The sequence below is a fragment of the Leopardus geoffroyi genome, chromosome D4, assembly GCF_018350155.1.
Source record: "Leopardus geoffroyi isolate Oge1 chromosome D4, O.geoffroyi_Oge1_pat1.0, whole genome shotgun sequence".
In the NCBI taxonomy this organism is placed as follows: Eukaryota; Metazoa; Chordata; class Mammalia; order Carnivora; family Felidae; genus Leopardus; species Leopardus geoffroyi.
In genome coordinates this window covers 74331643-74343898 of record NC_059342.1, presented here as the reverse complement: position 1 = coordinate 74343898, position 12256 = coordinate 74331643, and the positions used below count along the sequence as shown (strand labels likewise).

At 57.8% G+C, this 12256-nt stretch overlaps 1 protein-coding gene across 9 annotated transcripts in view; it reads right to left on the bottom strand.

Annotated features, from left to right (window-relative positions):
• Positions 1–6677, bottom strand: part of COL27A1 (collagen type XXVII alpha 1 chain) — a 141557-nt gene extending 134880 nt beyond the window's left edge. For 5 of the 9 annotated variants that reach the window (XM_045469582.1, XM_045469583.1, XM_045469585.1 and 2 more), the window contains exon 1: positions 4744–5298. In XM_045469582.1, coding sequence (XP_045325538.1) covers positions 4744–4811 — 68 coding nt within the window. In that variant the 5' untranslated portion in view covers positions 4812–5298. Of the gene's footprint in view, positions 1–4743; positions 5300–6503 lie in introns of those variants that run through there. The other 4 variants (XR_006710373.1, XR_006710374.1, XM_045469588.1 and 1 more) reach the window with 2 other exon arrangements.
• Positions 6678–12256: the final 5579 nt, after the last annotated feature.

The window sequence follows — 12256 nt, the reverse complement described above, 5'->3', positions numbered from 1 at the left end:
AGCCTGTCGCTGCTTTTGCTTCAGATCTCTCGATACCAGAGGTAATAACTCCCTTTCCATAAGCCAGGCTGGCTTGGGTCTTCAGTGAGTTGCAGAGTAAAGCAAGCTGGCTGCGGTAGCCGTCAGGAGCTGACGGTGGTCCCTTGAAAGCCTTCTCCAGCCTCCGGGCCTTTCGCATGCCCTACCAAGCGCTCCCGACGCCGCTCTTTAGCCTGGCCAGTTCCCACACAGGCATTCGATTCCAGCTTGGGCCTCACCTCCCACAGCCCGGTGCGCGCACCTCACCACAGCAGGTATCCCACGTGTGCTAATTGCCTATTTTCCTGCTTCCCTTTCCAGAAAAAGTCCCCGAAGGGTAGGAACCACATCTGTCTTGTTCACTTTTGTATTCCCAGCACCTGGTAAGCACGTCATAAACGTTCAGCGTATCTTTGTAGAAGGAATACATAGTACCTGGTATTCCAGGACTCTGGACTTTGAAAGCGCCCCCCCCAAAGGCCCTCCCCACCTCTGCCTTCTTCCAGGGTCGGTCCTGGACAATCTTCCGTTCCCCCTCATCTTCTCCAATCTGCTGCCATTGCTGGGAAAATGCCTTTCTCACGGGGCCAGTCCACCGTGGACCTCGCCTCCAGCTCACCGCTAGCCATGACTAAAGGTCAGAGTGCCTAGCTGCCCTGACGTCATCTGGAGGAAGGACAGAGGCTGGCCCTGCCGACATGACCTGCCCGCTTGAAGCCAATGGCAGCCTCGTCGGGCCTGAAAAGAAATGACAGGAGGCTTTGTTTGACGTGACACAAACAGAGGCTCAGGGAGGGCAGGTACCTCTTCAAGGCCACCTGGGAAGGCTCTGGGGTCATAATTCTTCAGTATTGTTTCCCACTTGGCCAGGTAGACACTCCAGGAAACCGGGGCCGGATCCCCTGGGGAAGAGCTGCATCCCAGTCCTGCCGACTCCCGGGGCACAACTAACTGCATACCAAAGGGTCTGAGACGTCCCACAATGAAGACATTGACCGTGCTTTCTGTCCAGCAGCAGTCCCCAGACTTAGGGGACCAGTGAATTCATTTTTCCTGAGAATGACTCCTCAGAGGACACTGCCCCTCACTTTCCGGTGTGCCGACGAGCTCATTTCTGCCCCCATTTTCTCCCACCCTCTCTTCCCAGAGCTTTCCAGGCACGAGCCCTCACTCCTGGAGTCCCTTGCCGTATTGTGTCATATCCACCCTGCCGAAGATGCTTCCCAAGCTGATAGGGAGAGGCTGGGTGGAGGGGACAAGGTGCAAGAACCACACATGCCCTTAGTCAATTTTTATGGCTGTGGTTATGCCAAGGTGACCACTTTGGAGAGACTGAGAATACACGTGGGGGAAATATTTTTAATCCCTGAAGGTCACGAGAGAGAAGACTCACAAGGGCGATGGGATCAGAACCTGTTCTTTAGTTACGCTTCCCAACACCATGGTTTCCCATTCAAGAAGTTCAACCCTGAAGGCCTGTTATGAAAGTATTTGCCCCTCCATCCGGTCACCTTGACAAATGCAGCTGACCTCCCACACCTGGATTCTGTGCGCACTTGACTCATACACTGCCAAAGCAAAGAGTGGGAATAATACAGTGGGAGAAGGTCCTCTGAGATCATCTAGACGCCAGATTCTAGTCCCTCCCCCTCATTGTGAAGATGGGCAACCGAGGCCCAGAGAGGGGAAGCGATTTGTCTAAAACCACACAGCATGTCAGTGACCCACATCATCCGACCCCGCTGCTTAGCAGACAGTCCGTCTCACTTGACTTGTCTCTCATGGAGAAGAAATGGGAGACTTACAGGGACTTCCTACTTGCCAGAGACCAGAGTCCCAGACTTTACCAACAGGAACAGAGATGCAGCCTCGGAAGCCAACAAGCCATCTAAGTAAGCTCCAGGCTTGGAAAGTTGGCTCCCGGAGGGAGGCCCTGCCGATCCTTTTGCTCCCGTTCCAATGCTGTTTAGGCTACTGCTAATAATGTTTCGTGCCTGTGCTGGCTCAGAGCTTTGTTCTTCCCAACTTCTGTTTTCACCACTGACTTGTGGTCCTTGGCTCGGTGAACCCAGGGCTCCAGAATGTCGGGAAGACCAGGGCCCAGGGGCCAGAGTGGGTAGGAGGCAACTGAAACAGCAGCCGGGGGTTAGGGAACCTGACCTTGGAGGCACAGCCTGGCCACACAGCCCTCCAAGAAGGGAACCCAGGTGCTCCGACCCCCAGAAAAGGCCCTCTGCCAGCACACCACATGTGGCTACTCCTGGACCACGAGGCTGCCAGAACCTACAGCTGGTTTGCATGGTGTTGCCTCCAGCCTCGTTACCTGGGAACACACAGAATCTTACAGACCCGTACCAACTTGCACATCCGCTAAGACCTCAGAGCTGAGACCGAGGGCACTAAACACACACACAAGGAAAGCAGCCTGTGAACTCCAGGCTTGGCTGTGCTCTCGTGGGCTCAGCTGGGCCGGAAGCTGGCCCGAGGACCACAGAACAGCAAAGGGGGATGGACCCGTCCCACCTGCCTCCGTGGACCGGCCAGGCCCCACGTGCCCAGACAGCCACACCCAGGCTCCTCTCTTCACACCTGATACCTCTTCCACGGGAACACAGACAGGTCATCTGTCTGGACAGGAGGCGGCCCAGAATTTTCCGGTTGACTCACACATCCATTCAAGGTGAAGTGAATAATGATACAAATAACAGCTGCCATTTATTGAGCACTTATTACATGCCGGGCGCTGTTCTAAGCCCTTGACAAGCATGGCCCCCCATTAATCCTCACAAAACCTTGCTAGCTGAGAATTAAGATGCCTGTGGGGCGGGTAAGAAAGAAGAGAAGCACAGAGGCCAGGGGCTTGCCTGACCTCACGGGGCAGTCAGGACTCACACTGGCTGATTGCAGCGCTCCCTCTGCCCTGCAACCTGCTACCCACTAGTGTGAGTCTGTGAGTGTTTTGCCCCCACAGAGGCGGTCAGTCCTCCAGCACCACTGATACGGCATGTCAGTGCACCGGGCCGGGTTGTAAGGGTACCAAGCAGGTCCCTGCACCCAGAGACGGGGAAGGAGAATATGCCAACAAAGTAGCAGGCAGAATGGGCTCCGAGAGAGACAAACAGTGGGTTACATGGGGAGGGCAGCCCCCCCCCCCACTCCCCGTGCAGAGCACTACAAGGGGAGCTGATGGCTGTTGAACTACGGTTTGAGGGACAGCAGAAGACACACAAGCGCCAAGAAGGGGAGTGTTCCAAGGACAAGGAGGAAAGGGAAGGAGAGACGGGGCCAGGGATGTGCTCCATAGGATCACGGAGCCTGGTCTGGGAGAGGCAAAGAAGAACAAAGCTGGAGGGCATGCCAGAACCAGAGGGCACAGGATCTGGGGCACTCTGTGGTGAGGGAGGCAAGGCAGAGGTTGGGCCTCTGAGCAACCTGACTGCCCATTTGCCCAAAGCTTGGGCCCCACCATGGGGTGCTCGCCTGGCACCACTTTTCTGCCCAACCGCTGGCATCTGCCTTGGCACAGGGTCTTCTGGAGAAAATGAGTCAGCAGTGTGCTTACTGGTGCTGTGTGTGTGTGTGTGTGTGTGTGTGTGTGTGTGTGTGGTGGGGTGGGGTGGGGGGTGGTGGAATCTCAGCCAGCCAGCTTTTTCCAAGACATGGGAAAGAAGGGGGGGGGGATCATCCCCCTGATTCCAGCTCAGAGGGGGCGGGGCATGGTGGGGTCTGGAGGCAACAGCCCTGACCAGCCTCTTGGGAATGTCCTCTGATCCTGGGGGCAGGACAGAAAGGGAGCAAGTTCTGTGCTTCTCTGGGCAGTGAGCATGAGCCACAGTCCCTAGGGCCCTGAGGGCTGCTCCCAGCCTGGCTCACTCCCACACACACCCACACTCAGGGATTCACTCTTGCACACGCTCACTCTTTACAACTACTCCGCCAGCCCCCGGGTCCCAGCTCTGCCACAGGAGATTCCCTGCCCCTCCCGGCCCCCCCCCCCCCCCCCCAGTCTCTGCCTCTGTGAAATGACTTGCTCATCTCCAGGGCCCCTTTCTACTCTGACATGCAGGCTCTCCCTTTTTCTCTCTCACACACGGAAAGTGACAGGAACCGAGACACCCTCCCCCCAACCCCCAGAGAAGCAGGGAAACACTGAGGCGCACAGACCCGAACATAGTGACACACACGCGGAGACTTCCAGAAGCAGGGGACGTGCAAAGCCACACAGACGCTGAGACGGGAGCAGAAGCGGAGACCCGGAGACCGAGAAGCTTGCGGGTAGTTTCACAAGAACAGACTGACTTACAAGCCCGGGACCTGTGGACCCCGCCACCGGAACACACGGAGACAGCCCAACACCGAGACCCTTCCTCCCCCGAGCACCCAAAAAGCCCCCCTCCGCCCCCAACTCGCCGTTCCAGGCGCCACCACCCACCCCGAACCCCGACCCCAGGGCTGGCTCTGCACGGACCCTCCCCAGCGCGGCCCCCGCCCCAACGCGATCGCAGAGCCCGGCCAGCGGGGCAGGGCAGGCAGCGCTCGCCAACCCTCGCCGGGCCGGGGGCGCAGCCCGCTCGTTAACCCTTGGTGGCCCGCTTCATAGGGGCTCGGGTAGGGGCAGGAAGCCGACGTTCCGGGGAAGCGTCCGGCGCGGCGGGGATCCCCAGCCCTCCCTGGGGCTGGGGCAGCAGGAAGCTGGGGAGGGGGCGTCCCCGAGCTCATACTCACCCCCCGCGCGCCGCCGCCGCCGCCGCCGCTGCTGTGCCTCGGGCCCCCCGCGCCGATCCCGCTCCCATGGCGGGCCCCTACTTCATGCTCCCGAGCCCGGGGGGCAAGTGTGGGCGCGCCCCATGGGGCCGCCAGCCCCCCGCCCCGCCGCGCCAGGCCGGCTCAGAGCGCGCGGCCCCCGCGCCCCCAGCGCAGCCCCGCGCCCAGGGGCGCCCGAGCAGGCAGGCAGCGCGGCCGGGGCCCCGCGGGCGCCCGCGCCAGGCCCATGGTCCCAGGAGTCCCGGCGCCGCGCTCGCCCCTGCCTCGCTCTTTTTCTGCTTCTACCGAAAAGGAAGAAGAAGCAGGGGGGAAAAGAGAGATGATCAAACTTTTGGAGGCGGGCTGCTGGCGGTCCCCGGAGGCAGAGCGAGGCCGGGCGAGGGCGCGCGGAGGGCGGTGGAAGCTGCCTCCCCGCCGGCCTGGGGGAGGAGAGGAAAAGGAAGGATTTGGGGGAAATGAAGGCGATTTAAAGTCTCGGCCCGCGGTGGCTCTCCACCTTCTCTCCTCCCCGCGCCGAGCCGCCCTCTGCTGCCCCATGCTGCCCCCTGCCGGCCGTAGCCGAGTACACGGCCTCGGCCGGCCCACGACCGCCCCGCAGAGACAACCCCACCTCCGCCCCTCCCCCAGGAAAAATGGGGAAACTGAGATTCACAAAGAGGAAAGAGATGGCCAAAGCTGCACCGCAGGACGGGCACAGTTCGGAGATGTGGCACTTCTGGCTTGTGAGACTGGGGGTGGGGGTGGGGGTGGGGGGAAGGTCCCTGCGAGCTGGGGGGGAGGAGATAGAGGGAGAAAGGGGACAAACACTACTGCTGAAAGGAACCCGGTGTTTCAGGGACAGAGCTGGGACCAGCACTCAGTGTCCAGACTGCCACAACAGCGACAACCAGTGTCCTACCACAGACACACACACACATACACACCCCTCTTCGCAGATTCAGAGCGCCCTGGAGAACTGACTTCCCTGGACACTTACTTGGTGGGTGGGCTTGTTCAATGTTGGTCACCCTCTTCCCTTCCCTGTCGGCTCGGTAAGAAAAGGGAGCTTAACAACCCCTGCCCCCGACACCCCCCCCCCCCCCAGGAGGCGACCAAAGAATCCTGAGATCCCACACTGGAGCGCACAACTGCACACCTTGAACCCGCCGCAAAAGCCCAGCAAATTCGCACAACCACCACCCCCGTCCGAACCCAGGCGTGAGAAGCCCCCTCCACCTCGCCCTCCACCTCCACTTCCACCACTTGTTCACCAGTGCGCACACACACTCCCACACACATCCACGCTCACCCCAAACTCAGACACAAACTCACACTCATTCACAGGCAAGCTCAGTCACACTCCCCCCGGGCTCACACAAACACACCCTGGGGTTATTGCACTCGAACGCTACCCGGACTCCACACACGCAGACGAATGCACACTGGTACTTACACGCACACAAATGCACGCTAACCTCCCGGGATCCACCCCCCCCCCCAACGTACACACCCGCACACACGATTCACACAACTTCACGTGCACACATCCCACATACACACCCCAAGTGCACATGCGCGCGCGCGCACCCCGGCTTGCACACTGCTCTCCGCTAGTGCCCACCGCAAGCGTGCACGAACGCACTCACTCCCCACACGTGCACCCCCCCCCCCTCCCCGTACGCGCGCACCTTTACGAACACACACCGCTACCCCCAGAGCTCCAGGAGCCCCGGGGCACTTACTGGGTCCCTAGCTGCGAGGCTGGACGGTCGGTCCTTCCTCGGGCGCCTAACGGCATTTGTATTCATGGGTCCCCGCAGCCCCGGGCGCGGGCGCGGGGGCGGGGGTGCGGGGTCCCCTTCCCTAAACTGGGCGCGGGCGCTCGGAGCGCAGCGGCACCGGGAGGGGCATGGGCGCGCGGGGCTGCGCCGCCGGCCCGGTCCGCCTGCGCTCGAACTTCGGCCGCTCTGCGTCCTCGGACTCCGGCGCGGGCTCCGGGCGCGGGGGGCGGCTCATAGGTGCTGGGGCCGCGGCGCCCGCCGGGCCTTTTGAAGTCTCCGCTGGGGGCGGGGAGGGGGCGCTGAAGGCGGCCTTTTAAACCGTGGCTGCACGCGGGCTTGGTGGAGCAAGGTGTCTGGTTTCAGCAAACTTTAGGAAAAGTCCCAAGCCGAAGCAAGGGAGGAGGGTGGAGGGAGGGAGCCAAGCAAGAAAGAAAAAGAAGCGGCGTGCTGTGCGCTGCTTCCTGCAGGGGGCAGAGCACCCACGGCTGCCAGGAGGGCGGCCTAGCCGGGTGCTGGGGAACCCGCAGACAGCTGGCCGGCGCGTGGAACCACCCCCCACCCCTGCACCCCCAAGTTGACCCGGCTTTCTTAACCGCCACGTGGACGAGCCCCAGGGGTGCAGGAACACCCCCCAAAACGGCACAGATGATGCACGTGGGAGCATTCTTCCGCGTGAGAGGGGCCACCGGTTTCCCTCAGGTTTTCGGAAGACCATAGCCCTGGAAGGTTGAGAACTCCCAGTTCACTCACAGCTCATGGTTTTTTGAGCTGCCCACTTTGTGCTAGGAGGATCCTGTCCTCATTTATATTTTTCGATATGTTGTTCATCATGGATTTTTTTTGGCATTAGTTTTGACATTTTTAAAGTATTGCCTTCATATATTATGTACCTTGATTAGTTAGGGGTTTTCTGGCAGCCCCTTGATTCTAAAACTCCACTTCTGAGACTTGTTTGGGGTTCTGCCAGCATGTGGCCCCGGAACCTGCCTCACCCTAGCCAGGTGCAGCACTGTGCTGGGTGTCACCATTTATGGGAGGCCCTGCTATCAACGTTTACAGGTGAGAAGCTGAGACTCCGAAAGACAAAGACAAAGTAGCTTTCCTGAGGTCACCAAGCTGGTAGGTGGTGGAGGTGGGATTGGAACCGAGGTTGTCCGATTCCTGTCTTCTGCAGCTGAACGTAATGATCCCGACCTTAGCCTTTAAGGGGTTCTGAGCAGACCCCTGTCAGCCTCCCCGACTTCATGGTGTGCCCCAGAGCTCCAATCTTTCTGATGCCCGGACCCAGGCTCTGGACAAGCTGGGCTACTTCAAGGCCTTGTCTGTGCTGTTTCCTCCCAGTTTCCCTCCCCACCCCCCCCCCCCCCCCCCGCTTTGCTGCCTGTTCACGGCCTCTCTGTCTTTCTAGTACAGCTTAAGCTCTGCCCCACACCCAAGTCATAGCACACATCACATGGTGTTGTCATTGTCAGATCCATCTCTGTGTCCCCACACCCAGCATGGAGCCTGCGACACAATAGAGGCTCAAACCATTAATAATTTAAATGAGTTTCTTTAACTCCTACCGTGTACAAACCCCTGTACAAAACTGAGGGAAGAGGGTCTGCCGCCACGGGAGGGAAGACAAAGAACGTTGCACATGGTCCTGCTTTCTGGGCACACGTGCATTTGTAATGTGGACAGAAGACATGTCCGGCAGCTTGGGGCAGGTAAGAGGGCCTGCATGGGAGCCATCAGACACTGCCATGCAATCACGTGAAGATAACACAAGGGGGGGGGGGGTGATAAATGCTATCGATTAATTGAGTTGTCAAGCAGAACTAAGGGGTGGGGGGAAACCAGAGAATACTCCCAGGAGGAGGTGGCCTTTGGCTCATGGAGCCATGGGGGAAGACAATTCAAGTGGAAGAGTCGCCAAAAGGCCAGGAGGGTAGGAGTGGATTTCAGGCAGGTTTTAAAGGAAGAGTTGAGGGAGGCTGGTAGAGAAGCTATGTAACTAACTCCCCCCAACCCCCTGCACTGTGTGACTCAGTGGCCACAAAGCCATTTCCAGGCAAGGGGATGCATTTCCTCAAAGGTCAGGCAGTGGGTCAATGGCTGAGCACCAAGGTCTTTCCAAATCTCACTCCCAAATGTGAGTATGCAATGTTGAGCCCCAGGGAACCATGCTCCACCGAGGGCTGCTGGAAAGACCCATGGGAGACCTCTCAGAGCCTGTAAAGATCGACGGTATCTTCTTCCAGAACCTCACTCTCTCCATCTGTAAAGTAGGCACATCAATCATAGTAATCTGCATGGATCCTTGAGCTTGTGAGTCTGAGACGATTGTTTAACAATAATTCAATTCACTGGATAATTACTGAGGGTTAACTGTTTTGCTGGGTTGGGAGGGAAGGGAGAGTCGTAGTCTTCCAGGAACTCACGGTCAGCTGGAAAGAGAAGTCATGGACACTGATAAGAATTCTTGGGGAGAGACCTTGCTTCCTGCCTCTGCCGCCTCTTCACATCTAGTCTTTCTGCCAAGTAGGTTCCTGGCACCACACCAGTGACTGGGCGTAAACAGCTCTGATGGAAGTTGGGTCCAGAAGACACCGGGCCACTGCCCATTCTGTGAACAGAAAAGGGCACTCACCAGCCAGCCAAAAAGGGGCCATCTCTGTGGGGCAGAAGGCAGCGAGACTAGAAATGGGGCGGGCAGTGACCGCCAGGCCCATGTAGCATTTCAGGCACAAGGGAGAAAGAGTAGAGATTCCTGGCCTGGTGGGGACTCAGAGACGACATGGCATTTACTTCCCGCCCAAGCGGATCAGCCATGGACCCATTGCTCTCCAAGGCACATCTGCCTTGAGAAAAACTGTTCATCTAAATAGTTTTGCTGGTGGACACAGAGTAGGTGCTCAATAAGTATTTGTGAACGAATCACTAGTGAAGTCTTAGCCTGCTGAACAGAGGTCTGCACACGGCCCAGGTACCAATCCCTGTCCATCTATCCACCAAGCTTTTTCTGAGAACCCATTGGGCGCCAACCTGTGCTTCCTGCCCTCCGCACGTCTGGTAGAGGATACCAGAAGGAGAGACAGGCAGAAAATGCAGGTCAGGAAGGCCTGCCTGAAGTCACGCTTGCTCCCCCGGTCTGCGGAACTGGGAGGAGAACTCAGATCCCTCTTCCCCCGATGCCCTGCTCTGCTGGGCACACCAGGACAGGTCTCTCTTTCACACAGCAGGCAGCATAGGATGTGTGCACACGGTACGTGCCTAATGATAGAATCATTTAATACAGTCATTCGTTCCCAGGTCACTCGGCCGATCAGGAGATGCTGCTGGACATCGAGCCCTGAGCGGGGCGCTGGTCACAGGCAAACAGAAGCCGTGGTCCTCACTATGCGCACATCTCATTGCCATGCTCGCCTTGGGACACCAGCGTGAAGCACAGTAGGCGTAGCCCGGCATGTGGGAGATAGTCCAAAGGTGCCAAGTGAAGAAAGATGGAATGAAGGAAGGAAGGAATGCATGAATGAGAGTAAAGTTTGCCTGATTCCACCTAACAGATTAGCTTTTCTGCCACCTGCTCCCTCTCCTGTATCGTGGCCCTCATCCATCAACAAACATTCGTTGGGCACGTGACAGGCCTGATGCGAGGCTGATCCTGCTCCGCCCCACTCATGCCTGTGTTCCCAGCAGCGAGGATAAAGCAATTCACTAAAGGGCATTTCACTGCACATCAGGCTGGAGAGAGAGACGGCTTCCCGCTGTATCCCCTCCCACTGCCCCCTCCCGGCAATACCAGCCCCGGGGCCTCTCCCCTGGTGAGGTGGCCGGAGCCAATGCTGGCTGTTAGCGTGACCCACCTGCCTCCCAGGGCTTGGGCTCTGCCTGTGAGGCCACGTCACTGTGGCCTGGTGACTGCCAAGGCCCCAGAAACAATCATTTCAGCAAGAGGAGGGAAGGCTGAGGCCGGGGAACCCCCTGGGCCACTATCCAGGAGGGCACATCCTCTGGGCATGTGATCCTCTCATCTGGGCAGCCCAGACCATCTCTCAGGCCTTCTCCTCCAACCCCGGCCTGGCTTTATTTCCTTAGGCCTAGACCAGTGGTAGAGGCCAGTGAGATATCCAAAGTCCACTTTACGGTGCTGAGACTAACCCACATGGGGGGGGGCCAAAAGAAATTCAGGCCTAGAAGAGACCCTAGAGCTGCCCAGCCTAAATTCCTCATTTTACAGATGGGGAAACTGAGGCTCAGAGACATTGATGACACAGCATCCATGGGGAAGCTGGGGTAAGAAGTCAGGCCTCCCACGTCGAGGCCTAACTGCAGAGTCCGACCTATCTCCTCCTTCCATCCATTCAGTCAGCCTTGGAAGAATTAAGCCCATTTTCCTGATGTGAGAGCTATGGCAAGTTAAGATCTCTGGACTCACCCTGAAGATGCGTCTGGAACCAGTGGCTTTACCAAACAGGCTACTAGTAGTGGATTCTGAGCCACCCTTACATCCGAGAGTGGAGACAGCAGCTGAGGAGCTCAGAGGGCTCCGGGCCTTCACTCCTGTGACCCCCTCTCTCTGGGATGTCCTTCTTCACTGGCCCCCCTCGTATCCTCACAGCTGTACCGCAGCCTGCCCCCCGTCCTGCCTGGCATTTAGCACGCCAGGTCCCATCAGGGCACATATCTGCCTTACATGCCTACTCAACCGGACCTCGTCAAGGTCATAGCTATATCTTATCTTTGTAGAATCCCCAGGGGCCTCCCGAGTACCAGCCCACCGTAGGCTCTCAGTAAGTGTGGGATGAATGAGGAGGGAAGGAGGGAAGAAGGGAGGGTATACAGGCAGAGCCGAGGGCTAGCTGACCGTCATCCCGGGATGTCCCCGTGACATGGCAGACCACTGCTGTTTCATCTTTGCTGGCAGAATTCCGTCTTCCTCCACCGTCTTCCAAGTAGTCTCATCCTTCCGTGGAGACTGTGTCCTCCAAGCCTCCAGGACTGGGTCCTGCTTAGACTGAGCTCACTGTGGCGGTCTCCTTCCCCTAGCCAGTGAGTGGTTTGGGTGTGGACGTAAGATACAGACCAGCCTCGGAGACGGGAGAGGAATTATATACGCTTGGGCCCTCTGAGAAAGTTTTCCTCACTTTTATAAGCGGACACACACCAATGGTACACCCCATTTTTCTTTCTGAACATTGTTGAATGATGATGTGCTGTTGGAGAGGCTGCAATCATCTTGTCACAATGAAGTGACGATGAGGTCCGTGGCCAACAGACTGAGGATGGCAGAGAGAAAAGGAACTAGGGCCTTTAAGACATTATTGAGATGTAGGGGCGCCTGGGTGGCTCAGTTGGTTGAGCGTCCAACTTCAGCCTCGGTCATGATCTTGTTGTTCCCAGAGTTCGAGCCCCACATCGGGCTCTGTGCTGACAACTCAGAGCCTGGAGCCTGTTTCAGATTCCGTATGTCTCCCTCTCTCTCTCTGCCCCTCCCCACTCATGCTCTGTCTCTCTCTCTCTCTCTCTCTCAAAAATAAATAAAACATTTTTAAAAATGAAAAAAAAAAAGACATTATTGAGATGCTAAATCAGGCACTTGGGGACCGCCCTTTCTCAAATCAATAGTGCTTCTCATTGTCAAGGCCACTTTCAGGTGCTCTTCCTGTTACTAGCAGCTGAAAATGTCCCTGCTGATGTAGCAGAGGAATAGGAATTTCGGTCTGTACCAG